The sequence below is a fragment of the Bufo bufo genome, chromosome 3 (genome assembly GCF_905171765.1).
Source record: "Bufo bufo chromosome 3, aBufBuf1.1, whole genome shotgun sequence".
Taxonomy (NCBI): Eukaryota; Metazoa; Chordata; class Amphibia; order Anura; family Bufonidae; genus Bufo; species Bufo bufo.
Window position 1 is genome coordinate 380052371 of NC_053391.1, and position 26120 is coordinate 380078490.

Consider the following 26120-nt stretch of genomic DNA (forward strand, 5'->3'; position numbering starts at 1 on the left):
AGCTATTAAAACAGGCATGTCAGGAGTGGTGAAAGGTCATCTTGAAGAACAATCATCTATCCAGAAAACTAGACAGTGGGAAAGAGAACCAAACTTTGTAATTGCCATCCCACATCCTGACATCTACGAGATCACCGAAGAAGGACGAGGCACACAGATTGTCCACCTTCACAGGTTAGAGTTATGTGTAAAAGAAGCTGCTCCTCAACATGGAAGTGGAAAAGTCACCAGAGCTGCCCTAGTCATCAGTCCTGTTTGCACCCAGCAAGATGATAGATGATAAATAAATATTAGATAGATAGATAGTCAGTAACTGACAATGCTAGGGCAGCAAACTCCTTTGCCTCTTAGGTGAATGAAGGAGCAAATGGATAAATAGAAAAGAGCATACTGTGGATTTTAAAATGTGCAGCATGCTCTCACGCACACATTTTTTTCTTTGCATGGGAATGGAACATGCACTGCACCATATCCTACAACAGGCATCCTCAAACTGCGGCCCTCCAGCTGTTGTAAAACTACAACTCCCACAATGCCCTGCTGTAGGCTGATACCTGTAGGCTGTTGGGGGATGCTGGGAGTTGTAGTTTTGCAACAGCGGGAGGGCCGCAGTTTGAGGGTGCCTGTCCTACAATATACCACATTTAATTGTAGCACTACTATGTTACATTTACATTATTTTCAATAAAAAACAAAAACCGTACATATATTTGATTTACAGTTGATTTTATTTTGGCGTTTAAAAAAAATCGCTTATATAATCTTATTTTAGACAGATTTTCATTTATATAATACAGGTCATGGTTGTATTCAATAATAGCAGTATAAAATTCACACCTAAATCACATTCCTTATTGCCAGAGAAAATTCAGATGTACCATTGCCATGCAGGATGCAAATATTTTGTGCAGAGCCTTTCAGGATGCAAATATATTTTTACAGAGATGTGAAGATGTGTTTTTTGGTTTTTTTTGTAATTTTTTTTATCTCATGTTTTGTGACAATACACTGTAGAGCAGGTTATATTATATGGACTAATTAAGCAGAATGAGGAAAACCTTAATGATTTAAAACTATAATAAAAATTATGGAAATTAACATCACTTATAAACAACTTGGCACCAGGGACAACACACTGCCCCCTCTGTTTTTGCTTCTACCTATGCTACGTTGCCATGTATACAAAAAAAATATTGGAAGGACCCTGCTGTGAGAAATCTTTTAAAGTTTTACCAGGTAGAAATTATCTATTCTCATAATAGGTTATCAGGTCGGTAGGGATCCAATCAGCTCTTCTCAGCAGCTGCCGGCACCAGAAGTAACACAATGGACTGAGCCAGAAAAAAAAGGCTCCATCCACTGTGTATTGGCCATGCAGGGGACTTCAGCTAAGCCCCTATTCATAGGTCACTAATATCTAGAATCCCAAAAAAACTTCTTTAAGACCTGCTTTTCCAGTAATCAGCAGCCGCTATCTATTGTTTTATATATGCAATAATACTGCAAATCATAATGATTATGTATAAATAAAGTATCACCATTTTCTTGGTGACAAAAATCTGCACATCATTTGGGAAATGAAACACTCCACAGAAACTGAAACACTATTTCAATCCTACTGCACTACTTCTCACAGATTGCATCTGTTTTGGCAGGAGTGTTCCTTTCATTTTTAAATAAATAGATAACAATGAACATAAGTATAAAAAAAAGTCAAATAAAAATCATTTTCGTACCAATAAAAATTTTATGTGGAAATTTTATTCCACTTGGCCCTCCATTCAACCTTTGTAAATATCAGTAGGTTATAACACTGACAACCTTTTTAGATGAATTTAATTATTTGGCTATAGAACAAAGCTAATTTCCACACTTTAAAAAAATTAATCACTTTTGAATTACTTAAACCCATGTTTCCTCTTCATCTTCTTCTTTCCCTCTGTCATGTTCTTCTTGTTTTTCTTCAGACCTTATGTTATCTGTATCACATTGTTCTTTGTTCTGAGGATTAGAAGCTTCCAAGGAAAAGGAAAGTTCTGAAGACCATGTTCCTTCATCAGTATCCAAGTCTCCTGTACTAACAGCTGTACTCTGTGACTCCTTCCGACTTCGGATGCCAGAAGGTTTTGCAGCATGTTTTTTTGTGTTTTTTGCTTTGCTTTGTCCTAGCCGATAAGACACTGGTGTTGGGATTTTGGATGGCTTCTTTTCAGGTCTGTTATCTTTTCGGGGACGTATTTTTGGCTTTAGTTTCAGTTTATAAATTGATGGTACTCTCTCTGGTTTTTTCAAAGCTCTTTTTGGCTTAGATGATTGTGGTAACTTGGATTGTTCTCGAGCATCTTCCTTATTAGAACTTGAAACCAATGAATCTTGATTGTCCTCTGTTTTCTTTTTGGCTTCCAGTGCCTGCTGTCTCAGTCTTTGAGATGGCAGCTGTTTCATTTTGTTACTATTGATTTCAACAGAAGATAATTTTTTATGAATGATCTGTATTTCTGATGTTATTTCACTCTTTTCTTGTGATTCCGGCGGCTGTAGAGGTGTATCTTTTTCTTTTGCATCCCGCCCTTCTCCAACTTTTGGATGTATTTTTGAGATCCAGTTTTCCACATCCACTCTATTGAGTTTGACAGGACCCTTTGTCAGTTCTGTGATGACATCATCATAGCTTCCTCCTCCTGATGGCCATTTGGTGTTTATATATACGCCACTTCTGGGTATTTCTACCTCACCATCAGGAGTCTTTAATGTGTTTCGAGCTGAGGACAAAGCAGATACTGATTTCCTTTTCATGTCAAAGTCATGAACAGCAACATCACTTGCAATGCTAGGTGTAAAATCACTGCGTCTGTTTTCATGGTTGCTATTTTCATCAGAATCTCCCTCCATAACTTTAATGTTTGACAGGATTTCATCTTCCAGACTCTGATACAATTCCTTCTCTTGATCTGGACCAATTGGCAATGGTTTATATGTATAACCAGCTTCCACATTATCTGACAAAATGGAGTCTTCCAGAGAACTAGCATGCTTGTACTGCATTTTCATAGCAAAACTATTCTCCTTTATGGCCGTACCATTTCTGTTAAGCGGGATTGTTGGAGTACTTCTACCACTTCTTACATTATTGCTTTGCTCAGTATGAACAGGAACACTTCTTGTTGGTATAAGCTTATTGTGAGGAGTGTTGGGATCATTTCCTATTGATCTGCTTTGATCTCTGTACCCAGAGTTATCATGGTAAGCCCTACTAGGAGTATATGGCCTAGTAAAAGTTGACATGGGTTTGACACCATTAGATTCTTGTTTTATTGGCTGGCTAAATTGTTTAGTTGGAGAAGAAGATCGAATGCTTTGTTGTTTAGTTGGAGATGAAGGTCGTATACTAATCTGTCTAGTTGGAGATGAAGAACGTGTACCAAGTTGTTTTGATGGAGAAGAAGAACGTATGCTAAGCTGTTTAGTTGGAGATGAAGAACGTGTGCTAAGCTGTTTGGTTGGAGAACATGTTCGCGTTGTTATGTCTAAAGTGTTCTTTGGCTGGTATTCAGACATTTTGCTCTGCTGATTGTACAGCAAATACTTGGAAGGGCTAGGTGGTCTTAATCGAGACGGAGTTTTAGGTCTTGATTCCTGTTGAATATTGTCTCTTTCAGTTACGGTTTGTGCTTTCACATAAGCATTGTGTATGTGAGTTTGGTGTGCATCTTTTATCATTGACTCTTTAATACCAGGTGCAGGGCTCTTTCCCTGTCTTCCTCTGTAATTCTCAATAAAGACATCTGAAGAATATGAGTTACCATCTTCACTTCCAGCGAAGTGGGATCCTGTAGAAGATGTGGAGGAAATATGCTTATTATGGCTGGATTGTGAGAAGTGGGATTGCTGGCTAGTTTGACAGTCTTCCATGAACAGTTGTCTTCTGGATGGAGTAGCTGGTCTTTCATGCCCTCTGTTAAGAAATGAGAAATTACATTCCTCAGAAGATTAGTTGATAAATACAATGAAAAATTTAGGAACTACCCTTGCTTTTATTTTATTTTCAGACTAACTGGCCATTGAGTAAAAATTATTAAGATAGATACATAAATTAAAAAAGCCTCAACCACGTTAATCACAACTTAGAATGCAATGTGTCCAAAAAATATTTATGTAAGGGTCCATTTGCACAGGCAGATAGTCTGCCTGTAAATGATATAGCATGTGGATCAATGATGATGTAGTACATTTAAATGGAGCAATCATTGTATTGTATGGGGACAAATGCTCATTAGTAGGATAATTTGCCCCATAAAGTTTGAATATTGTCGGCAGCACATCCTTTTTTTACACAAGGCTGCAGAAAAACAATGATTTTAAAGAGCATCTGTCAGCAGATTTGTACCTATGACACTTGCTGACCTGTTACATGTGCACTTGGCAGCTGAAGGCATCTGTCTTGGTCCCATGGTCTCAGAGATTAATGATGACCTAAAACATTCAGTGCTGTACAACCACCCAAAACATCTAGCATGAAGTGAATTGAAAAATCAAGCACATAAGAATATTCAAGCAGAGTGTCACCTACCTAAAAACAAAGCTCCTTTTGAGATCAGACTGCCCATGAGGGGTTCTATACATAGCACTCTTGTCTGTACTTTCGGGGGAATTGGATGATAAGGAATACGTTCTGTTGCTGTTAGATGTGTAGGTCCTCCAGTCCACTGGGGGCAATGGACTCTGACATCTGCTCACTATCAGTGTTGTTTCAGTTTTATTGGGATTATCTGATCTAGGTGTTAAGCGAGCCTTTATTTCATGAGTTGGGTTTATTGACTTCTGTTGATTGCCAGATTTAGAAACTTGTTTGTGAGCTGTAGGAAGAAATGTACCAAAATTAGATAATTTGTTAATATGTGTAAAAATATCCTAAAAGTAAATACTGTATCCTTTCTCAGATGCCTATGTAGAACATAGTATATCATTTGGTCTCTCAATTTGCTAAAACATCAGTAACAACTATGGACATTCACATTTCTCTAGATACTATCTACCTATGAAAGTGTCTCCTGTACCTGTATTTGTCTTCGTTACCTGCATCTCTGAAAACTCTTCCTTCCATGACCACTGTGACAATGTGAACGCGGCCTAAGTCACACCCTTGTTGAATGGAGCACAAACAATATCTTAAACACATACCGTATTTTTCGCCCCATAAGACACACTTTTTCTCCCCCCAAAATGGGGGGAAAATGCCCCTGCGTCTTATGGGGCGAATGCTGGCAGTTTTACATCGCAAGCTGCGATGTACGAGCGAGCGGGGACTCGGGGAGGAAATGGGAGGAGGAGCTGGGGGCCGGCAATAGCGGCGGGGCGGTGCAGTCAGTGTACTATAGCCCCGCCGCTCCGGTATACTAATATAAGATGTCTTATTCAATTAATAGTTATTAAACATGCCCCCTCACTCCTAATAGTACCTTACATCCTAACCGCTTCAGTAGAATGCAGGCAGGCCGGGCGGGCGGCAGCGTAACTCCCTGATGTCACGTGCCTGCGCCGCCTACTTTATGAATGAAGCAGGCGGCGCAGGCAAGTGACGTCAGTGAGTGACGCGCCGGCCGTCCGTCCTGCCTGCCTGCATTGTACTGAAGCGGTTAGGATGTAAGGTACTATTAGGAGTGAGGGGGCATGTTTAATAACTATTAATTGATTAAGACATCTTATATTTGTATACTGGAGCGGCGGATGGCACAGTTATGGGCTGGGGGGGTCTGTGGATGGGACTGTTATGGGCTGGGGGGGTCTGTAGATGGCACTGTTATGGGCTGGGGGGGTCTGTGGATGGCACATATATAACAGTGCCATCCACAGATCCCCCCTGTAACAGTGCCACCCACAGATCCCCCCTGTAAGAGTGCCAGCCACAGATCCCCCCCTGTAACAGTGCAAGCCACAGATCCCCCCCATAACAGTGTCCGTCACAGATCCCCCCATAACAGTGTCCGTCATCCACAGATCCCCCCATAACAGTGTCCATCATCCACAGATCCCCCATAACAGTGTCCGTCATCCACAAATCCCCCCATAACAGTGTCTGTCATCCACAGATCCCCCCCATAACAGTGTCAGTCATCCACAGATCCCCCCATAACAGTTTCCGTCATCCACAGATCCCCCCATAACAGTGTCCGTCATCCACAGATCCCCCCATAACAGTGTCCGTCATCCACAGATCCCCTCATAACAGTGTCCGTCATCCACAGATCCCCCCATAACAGTGTCCGTCATCCACAGATCCCCAGTAATAGTGCCATCCACAGACCACCATTAGTTCCAAACCCACCAAACACACAGCACACCTTTTGGTTAAAGATATTTTTTTTCTTATTTTCCTCCCCAAAAACCTAGGTGCGTCTTATGGGCCGGTGCGTCTTATAGGGCGAAAAATAGGGTATAAATTGTGGTGCAAACCTTGTTTGCCAGTTTTTGTCACAAATTAGACCAGGATACTGATGCAGTTAGCTTACAAAATCACCCCCACTGTATTTTTTTTTAAAAATCACAAAAAATAGTTAGTTTTAAAATTTTAGGATTTCTCATTGTGATGTTGGGATTTTTATTGCAGGTAAGCAAATCAGTCAGTACAGCCAGAAGCTGGGCCAGTCTTTTTCACAGTTTCTTTAATGTAATTTGTGTGGTGTGAATTTGAAATCCATTTTCTTTCTTAAAGGAGTTGACCACGTTCTGGCTACTTGTGACTAATGTGTAAGTAAGATGACTAAATGGCAATAATTAATGTAGCCTTTGTTGATATTCTGTGTTGTTTGCTATATTTCATAAGCCACTTCCCCTTGTTGGGAAAATATTCCATGCTGTCCACATAGAGGTCCTGTCCTTAAAGATGATGTCCAGGTTTTTACCATTCATGACCTATCCTTAGGATCCCAGGTCATCATTATCAGATTGGCAGATCCCAGATCAGCTGTATGAGTAGATGGCAGGCACGTGCCGTATCCCTTCTCTCTTCCTGTCCGCTGCTGCGGTGTATGTTTTTTCCATAGACAGCAGCGGTGAACAGGAAGAGAGACGGGAGTCGATACGTGTGCACTGCGTGCTCCGTCTCCTCGTACAGCTGGTCGGCGGGTGCATTGGCGTCACTAGCTTTCAAATTTTGGGGGGGCACACTAGGGGCCAGGACAAAAGTAGGGGGGGCAGCTATAACAACGATACATTTACACAAGTATGCTTAGAAATGCTGCGATACTTTACCCAAAACCTAAAACCGCAACAGGGAAGAAAAGTCCTGCTGTCTGTGGTTTAAAAAAATATATAAAATCACTCAGATTTCAACATGTCCTAGTTGCCTGTGGATTACACTTTTATAGGGAGGGGGATCTGTGGATGACACTGCTTTGGGGGGGATCTGTGGATGACACTTTTATAGGGAGGGGGATCTGTGGATGACACATACTGTATATAGCATCTTATGCTATATGTGTCATCCACAGATCCACCCTATAGCAGTGTCATCCCCATTTCCCCCTCCATAACAGTGTCATCCACAGATCCACCCCATAGCAGTGTCATCCCCATTTCCCCCTCCATAACAGTGTCATCCACAGATCCCCCTCCCTATAACAGTGTCATCCACAGATCCCTCTCCCTATAACAGTGTCATCCACAGATCCCCCTCCCTATAACAGTGTCATCCACAGATCCTCCTCCCCGCCTCTCACAGGAGTGTACATTTGACATTTCTAAACTGTAATCCATATCCTGCAGTAACTTTAACTTTAAATCAGGATTCAGCTGCCGCTCATCTCTGCTAGTACCCTAACCTTACACCACTCAGCTAGCTTCGGTAACAGGGCCAGGCTACAGCCTACAGGCACTGCCTGTTAGTTGTTACCGAGCGAGTGCTGATTTCTGCAGGTCAGAGGATACGGATTACAGTTTAGAAGAAATGTACACTCCTGCTCGCGGTCCAGACCAGTGGCGGATCCAGAGCCTGTACTCGGGAGGGGCACTTCCAGATTATTTTCTGCCCGCCGCCACAGAACAAGGGTGCTTATAGAACAGACTACACAGTGTAGATGTATACTGTATATTGTGTGGCACAGTGTAGAGGTATACTGTATATTGTGTGGCACAGTATAGAGGTATACTGTATATTGTGGGGCACAGTGTAGTGGTATACTGTATATTGTGGGGCACAGTGTAGAGGTATACTGTACATTGTGGGGAACAGTGTAGAGGTATACTGTACATTGTGTGGCACAGTGTAGAGGTATACTGTACATTGTGTGGCACAGTGTAGAGGTATACTGTACATTGTGTGGCACAGTGTAGAGGTATACTGTACATTGTGTTGACACAGTGTAGAGTAGAGGTATACTGTATATTGTGTGACACAGTGTAGAGTAGAGGTATACTGTATATTGTGTGGCACAGTGTAGAGGTATACTGTACATTGTGGGGCACAGTGTAGAGGTATACTGTACATTGTGGGGCACAGTGTAGAGGTATACTGTACATTGTGGGGCACAGTGTAGAGGTATCCTGTACATTGTGTTGGCACAGTGTAGAGTAGAGGTATACTGTATATTGTGGGGCACAGTGTAGCGGTATACTGTATATTGTGTGGCACAGTGTATGCTATATGTGTATAACAAACATATTTCACATGAAAACTTACAATTACTTGGCTTGACCCTTGGGGATCTCGGACACCACTTCAACACTTTGGCCGGGGGCTCGGCGGAGCTGATGTTGTGTTTATCCTAATGAGAAAGATTTCATAATAAGAATTTGGAGAAGGGGCAGAGGGATAGCAGAGCAGGGAGAGGCTGGTGCTGCTACTAGGGGCTCATACCATGGGGGAGTAATAAAGCCCACCATAATGCCCCCCCCCCAGTAGAAATAATTCTCCTTATAATGTGACAATGCAAAAAATACCCCCTTGCAATGCCTCCAGTTGAGCTAATGTCCCCATAATGTGCCAGTATAAAATACCCCTATATAGTGCCCCAGTAAATGCCCCCATAGTGCTCCTCTCCCCCCTTCCTCCTAGTTCCCCCCATAATGAACTAGTATAAAATGCCCCATATATCGTGCCCCAGTAGATGCCCTCAGTGTCCCCCATAATTTGCAAGTATAAAATTTCCCTACTTAGTGCCCCCCGTAGATGACTCCATAGTACTCCTCTCCCCCTTCCCCATAGTACCCATCATAATGTGTCCCAGTATAAAATGCTACTGTACAGAGCCCCCCATATAAAATACCCCTTCTTTGTGGCATCAATAGATGCCCCTATAGTGCCCACCAATAACGTGCCAGTAATAAGTGCCCCCAATAACGTGCCAGTAATAAGTGCCCCCAATAAGAGCCCAGCACCCCATCACGTTCCAGTAACAAGAGCCCCCCAATGTTCTAGTAACAAGAGCCCCCCATCATGTGCCAGTAACAAGAGCCCCCCCATCATGTGCCAGTAATAAGAGCCCCCCATCATGTGCCAGTAATAAGCCCCCCATCATGTGCCAGTAATAAGCCCCCCATCATGTGCCAGTAATAAGCCCCCCAATCATGTGCCAGTAATAAGCCCCCCCATCATGTGCCAGTAATAAGCCCCCCCATCATGTGCCAGTAATAAGCTCCCCATCATGTGCCAGTAATAAGCTCCCCATCATGTGCCAGTAATAAGCCCCCCATCATGTGCCAGTAATAATCCCCCCATCATGTGCCAGTAATAAGCCCCCCATCATGTGCCAGAAATAAGCCCCCATCATGTGCCAGTAATAAGCCCCCCATCATGTGCCAGTAATAAGCCCCCCATCATGCGCCAGTAATAAGCCCCCCATCATGTGCCAGTAATAAGCTCCCCCCCCCCAATGTGCCAGTAATAAGACCCCCCTAATGTGCCTGTAATAAGCCCCCCATCATGTTCCAGTAATAAGCCCCCCATCATGTGCCAGTAATAAGCCCCCATCATGTGCCAGTAATAAGCCCCCCAATGTGCCAGTAATAAGCCCCCCCCCCCAATGTGCCAGTAACAAGAGCCCCCCTAATGTGCCTGTAAAACTATTGTAAAAAAAAAACACTTATACTTACCTCCATGTCAGTGATGCGATGCAGGCCTCTTCCGGCCTGTGTCCTGCGCTGTATGGCTCAGGCGGCGCGATGACGTCATCGCGCCGCCTGCGCCGGCCTCTGATAGGCTGCCGGCTTAGTGCCTGCAGCCTATCAGGGGAAGGGGAAGGGACACGCCTCTCCCTCCCATGCCGCAGCACAGGCAGATGACTATGGAGATTAGCGCAATGGAAGCGCTCATCTCCCTGTTGTGCTCGGCTGCAGCTGCTCAGTTGGGGGGGCACAGCGTGATGTAGGGGGGGCTGTGGCCCCCTCTGCCCCCCCCTGGCGACGCCACTGGGCGGGTGTGCTGGGTGTCGGACCCCTGCCGATCTGATAATGGTGACCTATCCTAAGGATAGGTCATCAATACAATAGTAAAAGCCCATAAAACCCCTGTCCATAAGATGGCTGCTGATGGAGGCTCATGTGACCAGACACCACTCAGTCTTCTCCATGCGAACAACTGCTTTAAACGCCTAATAGTGCAGATGCAGTGTATTTGAATGGAGGAGACATCACATGGAGGTGATCTGCCTGGTCACATGACCCCCTATCAGCAGCCATCTTATGGACAGGATTTCTATGTGGACAGCACCAAAAATTGCCTAACAATGGGGCATAGCTCATGAAATATAGCAAACCATACAGAATATCAAAATAGGCTATATTACTAAGTGTCATATAGTCATCTTACATACACAGTGGTAACAGTATCCAGAACATGACCAACCCCTTTCATTTCTGCCTACAATAAGGCCTGCTGTATGAAGGATAAATTAGTCATTTCTTCTGTATGAAGCCTGGCAGAAGCTTTGTATATTGCATAAGCCTGAGTGGGGAAGAGGCAGTTAATGTCTCACAAGAAGCCAAGAATAGAATGCTGCAGACATAATGTCACAAGTATCAGGGACAAGTGACATTACAGTAAAGAGGTAATGGACCATGCCAAGACTTGGTTGTCTCTCATACCTTCTATAGCAGAATAGAGCCCGCTGTTGGCAGCGTTCCAGGTAAGCCGTGAATGACAGCAGTGGTGTGCACATGAAACGAGGCATTTCAGGTGACTGATGCTGGAGAGCGGTTAGATGAGCTCAGTGAAGCAACCTGTCACACTGTCAGAACAGCTGCACAACAATGACCTAGCTCAAGTAATTGATTTTCAAAGCCTCTGACAGGTAATTGCTGGGTGTCTATATGCGAGCTCCTTATTTTCAAACTTTTTTTTTTTTATAAAATAAAAACAAAGTATAACATACATAAGAGGTGCCACCTTAGTAGTTTTGTCATTTGAAGGGAAAGTGCACGGCTTTCCTGAATAGTAAATGAAAATCATATTTTAATAGGACAAGGCATAATAAATCATGTTATTTCAAATTAAACCATCAATCTGTGTTTTATAGGTGAAGAAATTGGATCTCTGACATTTAGAACTGGGGATTGCAACCTCCAGCTCAGTTTCTGGACAGCTAAATTGGTAAGCAGGCAAGTATCAAAATCTCCAGGGCTAAAAATACCTTTTTAGAGTTAAAATAGTACACCTTTTGGAGGAAATTTTGAACAAAATCATATTTTCAATTGGCCTTTATTAAAAATATTGAGCCATTATTTCACAAAGGGTTAAAGGGGTTGTCCTACTTTAGAAAGTGGCATCCATCATGTAGAGAAAGTTAATAAAAGACACTTACTAATGTATTGTGATTGTCCATATTGCCTCCTTTGCTGGCTGGAGTCATTTTTCCATCACATTATACACTGTTTATTACCATGGATACGACCACCCTCTATCAGCGATGGCTGTGCTTGCACACTATAGGAAAAAGTGACAACCTTTTTGGTGGCCGGGACCGTGAGAGCTCACATAGGCTGGCGCTTTTTTCTATATTGTGCAAGCACAACCACTGCTGATGGATTGCAGGGTGGTCACAACCATGGAAACGAGCAGTTCATAATGCAATGGAAAAATGAATCTAGCCAGCAAGGGAAGCAATATGGACAATTACAATACATTAATAAGTCTCTTGTATTGACTTTCTCTACATGATAAATGGCACTTGCTGAAGTGACACAACCCCTTTAACTGTTTTTCTAACTGTGTGACTGGTATTTTCACTTTGTGCTGTCATCTAATAACCCTTATCTCTAAACTACTAAGAGGTCATAAACACTAATTTAAGCCACATTCTTATCAGTAAGATAAGAAATGAGCCCTAATGAGTGCTTATAACAGGGATGCTCAACCTGCGGCCCTCCAGCTGTTTTAACCTGTTCCAGCTGATTTCCCGATCGTTAGGGACACAGGGCGCACAGGTACGTCCTATGTATTTCCGATCACCGCTGCTCGGCCGGCGGTGATAGGAACCCGGTGCCTGCTGAAATCAATCAGCAGGCACCCAGTGTCAATGCCCAGGGGGGTCCTGTGACCTCCCCGTATCGGCGATCGCTGCAAACCGCAGGTCAATTCAGAGCTGTGGTTTGCAGCGGTTTCGGGAGGTTTCTGATCAGAAACTTCAAAATGCTTTTATTTTATGTTTAACCCCCCCCCCCCCCGCAGCCCTCTGTGTTATATGCCGGCGGGCGCAGGGGGGGGGGGGGTGCGGGGGGGTGTGGCAGTGCGAGCGGGAGGGTGGCGCAATCATCAGGGTGGTGCTGGGCACGCGATCATCCGCCCGCCCCCTCTCTCAGGATGGCCGAGCTGGCACAGATGTCATGCGTTTAACCCCTTCCATGCTGCGGTCCCTCTCCCATCACCCACTGCTCTGCTGTGGCAGCAAGTGATGGTTATCATGGCAACCGGAAGCCATCACAGGCGTCTGGCTGTCCATGGTGCTGATCAGAGGCTGTCCATGGTGCTGATCAGACTTCTGCTAAAGGCAGAAGTCTAATCAGACTTTGTAAAGTGAAAATACAGTACAGTACACTATATAGTGTACTGTACTGTATTATACAGACATCAGACCCACTGGATCTTCAAAAACCAAGTGGGTCTGGGTAAAAGTGAAAAAAAAGTAAAAATAAAAAAACACATTTATCACTGATTAAAAATGGAAAAAATAAAATTCCCTACAACATGTTTGATATCACCGCGTCCATAACGACCTGATCTATAAAACGCTCATGTTACTTTCCCCGCACAGTAAACGCCATAAAAATTTAAAAAATAAAAACTATGATGAAATGGAAATTTTGTCCACCTTACTTTCCAAAAAAGGTAATAAAAGGGATCCAAAAAGTCGTATGTACGCCAAAATAGTACCAATCAAACCGTCCCCTCATCCCGCAAAAAATGAGCCCCTACATGAGACAATGGCCCAAAAAATAAAAAAACTATGGCTCTCAGACTATGGAGACACTAAAACATATATATTTTTTTTGTTTCAAAAATGATATTATTGTGTAAAACTTACATAAATAAAAAAAGTATACATATTAGGTATCGCTGCATCCATAATAACTTGCTCTATAAAAATATGACATGACCTAACCCCTAAGGTGAATACCGTAAAAAAAAAAAAAAAAATTTTGTCACCTTACATCACAAAAAGAGTAATAGCAAGCGATCAAAAAGCCATACGCACCCCAAAATAGTGCCAATCAAACCATCATCTCATCCCGCAAAAATCATACCGTACCCAAGATAATCGCCCCAAAACTGAAAAACTATGGCTCTCAGACTATGGAAACACTAAAACATTTATTTATTTTTTTAAATCATTGTGTAAAACTTACATAAATAAAATAGTATACATATTAGGTATCGCCGGGTCCGTGGCAACCTGCTCTATAAAAATACCACATGATCTAACCTGTCAGATGAATGTTGTAAATAACAACAAAAAAAAATGGTGCCAAAACAGCTATTTCTTGTTACCTTGCCTCACAAAAAGTATAATATAGAGCAACCAAAAATCATATGTACCCTAAACTAGTACCAACAAAGCTGCCACCCTATACTGTAGTTTCTAAAATGGGGTCACTTTATTGGAGTTTCTACTCTAGGGGTGCATCAGGGGGGCTTCAAATGGGACATGGTGTAAAAAAAACAGTCCAGCAAAATCTGCCTTCCAAAAACCGTATGGCATTCCAATCCTTCTGTGCCCTGCCGTGTGCCTGTACAGCGGTTTACGACCACATATGGGGTGTTTCTGTAAACTACAGAATCAGAGCCATAAATATTGAGTTTTGATTGGCTGTTAACCCTTGCTTTTTAACTGGAAAAAAATTATTAAAATGGAAAATCTGCCAAAAAAGTAAAATTTGGAAATTGTATCTCTATTTTCCATTAATTCTTGTGGAACACCTAAAGGGTTAACAAAGTTTGTAAAATCAGTTTTGAATACCTTGAGGGGTGTAGTTTCTAGAATGGGGTCATTTTTGGGTGATTTCTAATATGTAAGCCTCACAAAGTGACTTCAGACCTGAACTGATCCTTAAGTTGTTTTTTTAAAATTTCTGAGAAATTTCAAGATTTGCTTCTAAACTTCTAAGCCTTGTAACTTCCCCCAAAAATAAAATGTAATTCCCCAAATGATCCTAACATGAAGTAGACATATGGGGAATGTAAAGTAATAACTATTTTTGTAGGTATTACTATGTATTATAGAAGTAGAGAAATTGAAACTTGGAAATTTGAAAATTTTTGCTAATTTTTGGCAAATTTGGTATTTTTTTATAAATATAAATGATTTTTTTTTACTCCATTTTACCAGTGTCATGAAGTACAATATGTGACGAAAAAACAATCTCAGTATGGCCTGGATAAGTAAAAGCGTTTTAAAGTTATCACCACTTAAAGTGACACGGGTCAGATTTGCAAAAAATGGCCTGGTCCTTAAGGTGAAATAAGGCTGTGTCCTTAAGGAGTTAAAACTACAACTCCCACCATGCCCTGCTGTAGGCTGGTAGCTGTAAGCTGTCCAGGCATGCTGGGAGTTGTAGTTTTGCAACAGCTGGAAGGCCGCAGGTCTAGCATTTCTGGCTTATAATGTCAGAGAGCAGAGATAAGGAGTCTGTCTGCTCCTCAGATGACGGAAAAGACATAAAATATACAGGCAGCTAGTAGAGCATGTCAGCTCTGTACACAAAATAGGATTCCATATCGTTAATAAAGACCAATTGAAAAAAATATTTTTAGCTCAAAATAAGTACAATGCAATAATAAATAAAAAATGCCCCCCAGCCTGCTGTACCAGTGGGAAAAAAAAAACATACTCGCCTGCTCCCCATCGCTCTGTTCTGGCTCCTTCACAGGTTTTCTGGTCCCGGTTTGTAAACCTCCAGATGAACAGGTCGTGTGCACTACTGCAGCCAATTACTGGCTACTCAGGTGATGTGTCCCCATGCGGCTCATCACTGATGGGTCACGTGCTTGGGGACACGTCCCTAGTCATTGACTGTAACAGCTCATGTGACCCCGCCCATGCGAAAGTTTACAGATGGGGACCGGTGAGTATGTTTTTTCTACAGGTACTGCAGGCTGGGTTAAAATTCAAAAAGTAAAAAAGCTGGACAAGCCCTTTAAGTTACAGTATCTCGTAAAATTCAATAAGACTTAAGCATACACAGGATTATGTATTGTAATGTTACATACAGAGAGATGTGCAGCGACAGGGATCATGTTTATCCAAATAATGCTCCAGTGTGTCCCAGCCACCTCCAACTCTGACCATCACGTGGTTGCGCAGAATCTGAAAAAGATGGATCCACTATGATTTTCATGATATATTAGCTATAATTTAAGTAGGGTAAATTCTGTATCTTTGGCATCATGCACACAACTGCATTAGCTCTGTGCATCAGTCCTATAATTGCAAAGTCCTGAATACAGAATTAAAGGAACGGTACATTATAATACATTATTTGAAATAAACAGTGGGCGAGACTTATCAAAACTGGTGTAAAGAAAAAAATCATATCCCACCTTTCATTTTTCAGAGTTAATTTTCGTGGTAAAATCTGCAATTTTACACGACTGCACCACTTTTCTGAAGTGCCAATAAAAGGAGGCGTGGCATGGGTGGGGAAGCAGGAAGCCCAGCAGGCAGTCGTGTGGCCTGCCGGAGGAAGAGCCAAACCTATGTAGAGGCATGCGCCTTAAAGGGAGTCTGTCACCAGCATTTCACTTTTTTAACCCTTCCCATAGCTCCCTAGCATGCTTACAGTTAATAAAAACGTTACCTCTGGCATCAATCCTGGACTTATAGAACCATCAAAAATGATCTTTATAAGATATGCAAATGAGGGCTTGCAAGTGCCCAGGGCGGCGTTACTCTCTTAGGTGCCCTGCTTGCTCAGCCTTTTCATTGCGTCCCCCCGCCCCTTCCTACCCTCCGCCCGCCCATCCTTTCCCTCTGACCGCCTATCTACCAACTTGTTATTCTGCCGATATCCCGCGCCTGCGCACTCATTCCTTTGGCCGGTGCATGCGCACTGCGATGCCCATTCCTTGTATGGCATAACAGTAATTAATGCGATGCAATGAAAAGGCTGAGCAAGCAGGGCACCTAAGAGAGTAACACCGCCCCTGGGCACTTGCGAGCCCTCATTTGCATATCTTATAAAGATCATTTTTGATGGTTCTATAAGCCCAGGATTGATGCCAGAGGTAACGTTTTTATTAACTGTAAGCATGCTAGGGAGCTATGGTAAGGGTTAAAAAAGTGAAATGCTGGTGACAGACTCCCTTTAAGAGAGACTTAAAGGCTATGTACACCTTTGGGGTAATTTTTTATTATTGCATTGTACAGTACTCATTTTGAGCTAAAAAGAATTGATTGGTCTTTATTAAAAAAAATTTGAACCACTGTCTTTGTGCAGCCTTGATTTGATCTAGTAACAGGATCTGGATTTTCACTTTCTTCCTCAGGCTCCTTATCTCTGCTCTCTGGCCTTATAAACACTTATTTTACCTCAATTTGTATGTTATTGATAAGAATGTGGCTTAAATAAGTGTTTATGACCTTTTGTTAATTTATAAATAAGGTTTATTAGATGACCAGCACAAAGTGAAAGTAAAAAGTACCATACACACAGCTAGAAAAACAGCTTTAAAAACTGTTTGTGACAGAATGGCTCAATATTTTTAATAAAGACCAATAAAAAATGATTTTATCCCAAAATAAGTAAAATGCAATCATAAAAAAATTACACCTGAAGGTATACATAGCCTTTAAGACCGGCGTATCCAGTCTTAATAAGTGTCCCTTTTGTCTTTGTACCAAGCTGTAAATCCATTCTGATGACATCACAATATAGTGTTGTCTTTATTCAAAGGCAGGATCCATTGTGAGGATGTCACTATATTGTTGTCTATACTTGTAGGCTGATTTCTATTTTGATGGTGTCACAATGGCATTTTCTTTATTTATAGGTAGGATCCATTATGATGATGTCACAGTGGTGTAGTCTTTATTTGTAGGCTGAAATATTGTGATGATGTCACAATTGTGATTTTTAATAGGCAGAATCCATTGTGATGATATCAGAATAGTTTAGTCTTTATTTGTAGGCTGAATTCTATTGTGATGATGTCACAATAATGTAGTCTTTATTTGTAGGCTGAATTCTATTGTGATAATTTCACACATTGTTTTCTTTAGGCTACATGCACACGAACGTTGTTTGTTTCCATGTCCTTTCCGTTTTTTTGCAGATAGGATGCGGACCCATTCATTTCAATGGGCCCGCAAAAAATGGCTATGTACACCTTTGGGGTGCTGTCCGCATCAGCATGTCAGTTCCGTAGCCCCGCAAAAAATATAGAACATGTCCTATTCTTGTCCGTTTTAGGCATTGTTACAATGGATCCGCCCAAAAAATGGATGGCATACGGATGTCATTGTTTTTTTTTGCGGACTGCAAAACACATACAGTTGTGTGCATGTAGCCTTATTCTTAGACAAGATCCATTACGATGATAGATTGTAAGTAGTGTTGAGCGAACTTGCGATCGCGTTATCTAAGAATTCCGTAATGGATTCCGTTACCACGGACCATAACGGATTTCTATGATGGCATGCACCACAGAAGCCTATAGGATGTATTCCGTATTGCATTCTGTCATAATAGAAGTCTATGCTGTCCATAGACTTCTATTATGATGGATTGTTTCCATTCACAGATAGCAAGACATCATGTTGAAAATAGCGAGTGACTGAAACACAAGGTATATTATAAAGTTGCAGAGCATTTCTCTATGCAATGATTAAGCCTAATTTATTCTGAACCAAAAAAATTTAAGTATATTTAGATTCACAACTACTTACCCGGACAAAGATGAGAGTACTGGATTCCCCCACCCTGTATTTTCCTTCAGAGACTTTGATCATGCCGAACTGTACTGGACATGTACATCTGCTTACCAAATGTTGCACCTATTACAATCAACAGAAGTAATCAATAATTCCAGAAGGTAACTTCAATATGTATAAGCTAAAGATAAAAAACAGAGTGATAAGTAGCTGCAATTGCAAGGTGAAGTAAATGAACCCATTGGAATTACTTTGTTTGTGGTCTGTTAAATAAGCCACAATTATAGACAAACACAATCTAATTAAACTAGTAAGGGTACTTTCACACTAGCGTTATTCTTTTCCGGTATTGAGTTCCGTCACAGGGGCTCAATACCAAAAAAAAACGCTTCAGTTTTATCCTAATGCATTCTGAATGGAAAGCATTCTGTTCAGTATGCATCAGGAGGTCTTCAGTTCAGTCCTTTTTATGGTATTTGGCCAGAGAAAATAACCGCAGCATGCTGCGGTATTTTCTCCGGCCAATATTCCGGAACACTTGCCGGAATGCCGGATCTGGCATTAATTTCCATTTGAAATGTATTAATGCCAGATCCGGTACCAAGTGTACCTGGAAAACCGGATCCGGGATCCCGGTCTCCTCATGCGCAGACCTTTAAAAATGCGAAAAAAATTAATACCGGATCCCTTTTTCCGGATGACACCGGACAGACGGATCTGGAATTTCAATGCATTTTTCAGACGGATCCGCATCCGTATCCATCTACAAATGATATCCATTTGCATACGGATTTCCGGATCCGGCAGGCAGTTCTGGCAACGGATCTGCCTGCCGGATTCTCACAACGCAAATGTGAAAGTACCCTAAGACACAATCAGTTGTACAGGTCATGTCTTTTATGCAGCATAATGAATAAACCTCCACAGTGTAGGGAGAAAATCTAAGTGACTCTTTCCTAATGACTTCTTCAAGAGTTAGTTGGCATATGGTATTTCAATTAACCCCATAGTGACCACCGATACGTGTTTTTACGATGGTGACTAAGGGGCCTTAGGCTGGGCCGCCCTTTTTTATGGTGGCTCAGTCTAAGTGCTGCACGAGTCCCCCGCGCAGCGGGAAGCGGGGGCCTGGCTCTCATGTGAGAGCCGCGGCCCTGCTCTAACAGCCCGGACCGGCATGAGTGCTGATCTGGGCTTTTTAACACTTTACATGTCGTGGGCAAAGGTGACCGCCGCATATAAAGAGGTGACATAGGGAGCAGACTCCCTCTGTCTCCCATCGGCACCCCGCAAATGCAATCGCGGTGTGCCGATGTGTGGGAAGGCTGGCTGGGGCCTATGAAGGCCCCAGACCAGCCTTGAGTAATTTCCAGCAGCCTGCTGGTCAATGTTAGGATAGCATTGCCATTAAAATGCTATGCACTATAGGGATAGTGCATTGCATTTTAAAAGCAATCAAAATGCTGTTTGTAATAGTCCCCTTGTGGGACTATTAAGTGGTAAAAAAAAGAGAAAAAAAAATACATTTATTAAATAAAAGAAATTCCATAAAAAGTACACTTTTTTTTCACTAAAAATATGCTTCTCAATGAAAAGAATAGTAAAAAAAAAATCCCCCCCCCATATGTTTTGTATTTCCGTGTCCATAACGGCCCGGACTACATGAATATCACGTAAATTACCATATACCCTACGGTGAACGCCATAAAATATAAAAATAAAGAAAAAATGACAGAATTGCTAATTTATTCTTAGTTGCCACCAAAAAAACGTAATAACAAGCGATAAAAAAGCGTAATTTACTCCAAAATGATACCAATGATAAATACAAGTCATCCTGCAAAAATCAAGCCCTCACACAACTCCATAGAAATAAAAATAAAAATTATATGGGTCTTGGGAAGCTGCAATGCAAAAACATTTTTATCCTTTTAAAAAAAGGGGTTTTATTGCAAAAAAGTAGTAAAACGTAAAAAAAAAACATATGTATTTGTGTCACTGTAATCGTACTGACCCAGAGAATAAAGATATTTGGTTATTTGTACCAAAAAATATACGCCGTAAAATTTATAACGTAAAAACGCAGTGGCAGAATTGCTGTTTTTTACATTTCCCTCCCAGAAAGAGTTAATAAAAGTTAATCATAAAGTTATGTGTACACCAAAATGGTGCCATTAAAAAAAGGAAGAAAAATGCTTGGTCAGTAAGGCCCAAAACAGACTGGTCACTAAGGGGTTAAGGAGCTGAGATAGGAAAAGGGCCAGTGAAACCAATGCTCCAATTAAATATAGGTACACAAAGCCTGTTTACTATTCTCATTTAAAAAATTCTGATCTGTGGCTGACACTGTTTTGGGGGATCTGTGGCTGACACTGTTTTGGGGGATCTGTGGCTGACACTGTTTTGGGGGTCCGGTGCAATAGAATACAGTGACTTCACTGGGCCCCGCTCCCATTCAAAACTAGACGCCGGCCCCCAGCCCCTCCTCCCTCCCGACTGATACACCTGCCGACCGCGCTGTGCAGCATGCGGTCGGCGGTGTATCAGTGTTAACTGCAGCATTCGCCCCATAAGACGCACTGCCATTTCCCCCCCACTTTTGGATGGGAAAGTGCGTCTTATAGGACAAAAAATACGGTATACCCTACGGTAAACGCCGTAAAAAAAAAAATTAAGAAAAAATGACAGAATTGCTAATTTATTCTTGTTGCCACCAAAAAAACGTAATAACAAGCGATCAAAAAGTGTCATTTACTCCTAAATGATACCAGTGAAAAATACAAGTCATCCTGCAAAAATCAAGCCCTCACACAACTCCATAGAAATAAAAATGATGAGGGTCTTGGGAAGCCGCAATGCAAAAACATTTTTTTCCTTTTAAAAAAAGGGGTTTTATTGCAAAAAAGTAGTAAAACGTAAAAAAAAACATGTATTTGTGTCACTGTAATCGTACTGACCCAGAGAATAAAGATATTTTGTTATTTGTACCGAAAAATATACGCCGTAAAATTTATAACGTAAAAACGCAGTGGCAGAATTGCTGTTTTTTCCATCTCCCTTCCAGAAAGAGTTAATAAAAGTTAATCATAAAGTTTTGTGTACACCAAAATGGTGCCATTAAAAAACTACAACTTTTCCCGCAAAAAAACAAAAAGCCCTCATACAGCTACATAGATGGAAAAATAAAAAAGTTATAGCTTTTGGAACGTGACAATGAAAAAAGGAAGAAAAATGTTTGGTCAGTAAGGCCCAAAACAGGCTGGTCACTAAGGGGTTAAGGAGCTGAGATAGGAAAAGGGCCAGTGAAACCAATACTCCAATTAAATATAGGTACACAAAGCCTGTTTACTATTCTCATTTAAAAAATTGGCTAGTGTGAACCATGTCTCAATGCAAACTATTTTCAGAAGACTCAAGAAGACATGTTGTAGAGATGAAAGACATTGGAAAAGACTACAAATACATTGCTTAAAGAACTGGATATGCAGTGAGCACCAATGCATAGTTAGACAAGTTGTTATCTACAAAAGGAACACATTCAGGGCTATTGATTCTCTTTCTAGATGTGGCTGTAAAAACCCAGGGGTAAAAAAGACCTACAGAAGACTCTACAAACTGCAAAAACCTCTGTTTATGTATATGCTATTAGAAAAACACTGAACAAAAAGGGTGTTCATGGAAGGACACCACAAAGGAAGCCACAATGCTTCTTGAAAATGTTCTAGAGACAAATAAGAAGTGGAGGCGTTTAGTACAAATGCACAACACAATGTTTAGAAGAAAAAGAACACTGTTAAAAAGCAGATCCAGATCTGATGTGTCTACTGTACAGTTTTGACTTAGGGCTACTCCTAAAGGAGTTATCTAAGTGGCTCAACTGGTCTTCACCCTTTAACCCCTATTCAGGAATATGGACACCACTGCAGCGGTCCACCAGGATGCTGCCTCTTGGAGTAGTCTCTTTTCAGCAGACTGCTGATCCACAGGGGTTATAAGACAATAGTGCAAAACCGTAGTCAGGGGCAACCCGAGGTCAGGGTAGGCAGAGATTGTGCAATCTAAACTCAGCCCACGGGTCAGGGGAGGCAGTTCAGGGTCAGTTGGGAGATCAGGCCAAGGTCAGGTAGCGAGGGTTAAAATCTCAGATAGAAGTTCGTACACACACGGGAGAATAAACAAGTGGCATACCTTTGCAGGGAACTAGGATCTATTGCTCAGGCACCTTCCCACAGGGTAGAACTAAGGGTCGGGTAGAACTAAGGTGCGTTTGTGCTGGCACTTTAAGAGCTAGAGTGAGCACACAGGCTTTATGGACAGAGTGAGGCAATCCCAGGAGGAAGTAGGAAGGAGAAGGCCACAGTCTGCATGGAGTGGCGGAGCAATTCTATGGAGATGACCACTGAAGGGGCAGGAGGTTGCCAGGGAGCTTACACTACTGGGACCACAGAGCAGAGCGCCAGGTGAGCATTCTGGCAGTTGAGTACATTGGATGGAGAGAGATCGTGGTGCAAATGGGCTACAAGTACAACAAACACTGCACACTGACACCAAAACCTAATCTCAACTGTGAAGCATAGTGGAGGAAGCATCATGGCTTGGGGCTGCTTTGCTGCCTAAGGGCCAGGATGCCTTGCAATCATTGAGGGAACCATGAAATATAAGGTGTATCAAAACATTTTACATGAGAATTTAAGGACAGCAGTCCATGACCTCAAGCTGAAAAGATGCTGGGAGATGTAGTGAGGCCATGATCCTGAGCACTCAGGTAAAGCAACTAAAATGGTTGAAAAAGAATTGTGTTTTGGAAGTCAGAGTATTGACCTTAATCTTACTGAGATGCCGTGGCATGGCATGAAGAGGTCTGTGCAATCAAGGCATCTGAGAAATATTGATCAACTGAGACTAATTTTCAGTGAGAAATAGAAAATTCCACCACAATGTTTTTGAAATCTTATTTATAGCTACAGGAAGCATTTGGTGGAGGTGATTGCTGCTAAAGTGGGATCAACTGGTTCTCTTAAGGGTGTAATAAACTGCCAGATTTTCTGGCAGATGATTGCTAACAATGTAATAGCAGTGGTGTCCTCGGCTAGTTATCTGACTATCGTCTGCGGCATCGGGGTATCTAATACACCCTTTACTGGTGTTTACTCAATGTGCTCAATAAAAGACTTGAATAGCACAAGTATCTGTGTGTCATTAGTTTAATTTGATTGTATGTGTCTATAATGGGGACTCAAGTGCGATCATCTGGCAGTTTAATGCTGCCTCAAAATGCCTGATGAATGAACAAATGCTCTTTCATCTGGAAGTCCAGATCTTTCAGCATGCTGAAAGATCTGGATTTTCTGGCGGCAGATTGCTCTGTCTAATAGCGGTCGGCCTCTGGCACACCGCAGCCCTGCATGGGGACGAGTGATGGCATATCGATTACTCCTCCCCATGTCATGGAGGACATCACTGCATGTAATAGCAGCAGTGTCTTCTGCTAGCTATTTGACGATTGCTGGGGGGGGGTAAAGCTTCCCACCCGACAATCGTGTGCACCATCAGGGTGTCTAAAACACCCTAAGATGACAATTAGACCACATTAATTTTTTTCCCCCTTCGTTTTATTATTAAGGAACAAGAAAATTAAAAAGCAAATACATAAATAGTCAATGCCATCAATACATTCTTGTCCCTCTTTCTTTTACAATCCCTCCCTACTCCATTATGGGTTTGATCCATAATTTAATTACCCATAAAAATGAAGGTAACAATTCAGTTCACATCCGAATTTATGATATTGAACGACCTTTCTAGAGTTAATTGTCACAAATATAAAAAGATTCTTTTGGTAAGAATTATGTTCTCACATAATATTCCAAAGCTTGATGAATGGCTATCTTTGGTGAAGAAGGTGAGATATAAGAATGTTTTATATCACCAAAGAAATGCTGGGGGGAAATGGTCCAGAGTATGAGGAAGTTGGTTTTGGTAGGCTTCTTTTTTTTTTTTTTTTGGGACGCATCGCACAGGTTGGTAGGGTACGGGGGGTGGAATCAGACCACATTATTAGCAACCATTGGAGAAATCCACACTCCCGCCAATCAGATATTGATGACCTATGCTGAGAATAGGTCATCAATATGTATTGCCTACACAACCCCTTTAACCAGAACTTGTTATAAGTTTTTAAACCGCAAGCCACCATACAGATAGACATACAGACTTCAGAATATCTGAATGTAAAACCTAAAAGTTTAAATTGTCCACTTTAAGAGAACACCTGGCTCTTATATGTGGCTGTTATATAACTGGGGATGGAGCAGGATAAAACAGCCTTCCTTCAGCTGGCTATGGTCTCGGCCAGCATGGAGGAGGAAAAGAAGCCAGTGAAAGACGTGTTGATAGGGTTTAGGGAGAGGAGAGAGATATAGATACCCCTTGTGCAACTACTGTACAAGACCCCAGGGGGAGGGGTAACATGGACATCTGTGCAGGTTATCCCCTCCTCCTCCCAGACTTACTCTTTAATATTCAAATATGGCTTTTTTCCCTAAAGGGCGTGAACAGATAGGCACTTGCCCATCTAATCACTGTTTCTGCACATTTTTAAGCTGCTTATTGATACCACAACAAAATAAATAGCACCAACGACTTGCACGATACACACACAAACCAATAACATTTACATTTAAACTGTGGTTATCCTGTCTTTTTCCATGAAATGTGCTGTTGTATAGAAATAGTAGAATTGAAAAATTCCGACCCAAAGAATACCACTTGGGGTGTGTATTCAAAAGTTTGCTGTGGGGCACACCTAGTAACACCTTGCCCACTGTCATTACATGTAAGTAAGCACATTGCCCGCATGTAAACACATCATTCATAAAATCATATGCATAATGATTACACAGCTGCATAGCTATGCTTATTCATTTTATATATATATATATATATATATACACTGCGTGCAGAATTATTAGGCAAATGAGTATTTTGACCACATCATCCTCTTTATGCATGTTGTCTTACTCCAAGCTGTATAGGCTCGAAAGCCTACTACCAATTAAGCATATTAGGTGATGTGCATCTCTGTAATGAGAAGGGGTGTGGTCTAATGACATCAACACCGTATATTAGGTGTGCATAATTATTAGGCAAAATGGGTCAAAAGAAGGACTTGACAGGCTCAGAAAAGTAAAAAATAGTGAGATATCTTGCAGAGGGATGCAGCACTCTTAAAATTGCAAAGCTTCTGAAGCGTGATCATCGAACAATCAAGCGTTTCATTCAAAATAGTCAACAGGGTCGCAAGAAGCGTGTGGAAAAACCAAGGCGCAAAATAACTGCCCATGAACTGAGAAAAGTCAAGCGTGCAGCTGCCAAGATGCCACTTGCCACCAGTTTGGCCATATTTCAGAGCTGCAACATCACTGGAGTGCCCAAAAGCACAAGGTGTGCAATACTCAGAGACATGGCCAAGGTAAGAAAGGCTGAAAGACGACCACCACTGAACAAGACACACAAGCTGAAACGTCAAGACTGGGCCAAGAAATATCTCAAGACTGATTTTTCTAAGGTTTTATGGACTGATGAAATGAGAGTGAGTCTTGATGGGCCAGATGGATGGGCCCGTGGCTGGATTGGTAAAGGGCAGAGAGCTCCAGTCTGACTCAGACGCCAGCAAGGTGGAGGTGGAGTACTGGTTTGGGCTGGTATCATCAAAGATGAGCTTGTGGGGCCTTTTCGGGTTCAGGATGGAGTCAAGCTCAACTC

At 41.9% G+C, this 26120-nt stretch overlaps 1 protein-coding gene across 2 annotated transcripts in view; it reads right to left on the reverse strand.

The window, feature by feature from the left end:
- Positions 1–893: 893 nt before the first annotated feature.
- The window catches only part of GAS2L2 (growth arrest specific 2 like 2), a 53070-nt gene continuing 27843 nt past the window's right edge, over positions 894–26120 (reverse strand). For both annotated transcript variants that reach the window (XM_040421937.1, XM_040421938.1), the window contains exons 4-8: positions 18372–18479; positions 15698–15794; positions 4571–4856; positions 3243–3955; positions 894–3200 (exon numbers count right to left, since the gene is read on the reverse strand). In XM_040421937.1, the coding sequence (XP_040277871.1) occupies positions 1903–3200; positions 3243–3955; positions 4571–4856; positions 15698–15794; positions 18372–18479 (2502 nt within the window). In that variant the 3' untranslated portion in view covers positions 894–1902. The remainder of the gene's footprint in view (positions 3201–3242; positions 3956–4570; positions 4857–15697; positions 15795–18371; positions 18480–26120) is intronic.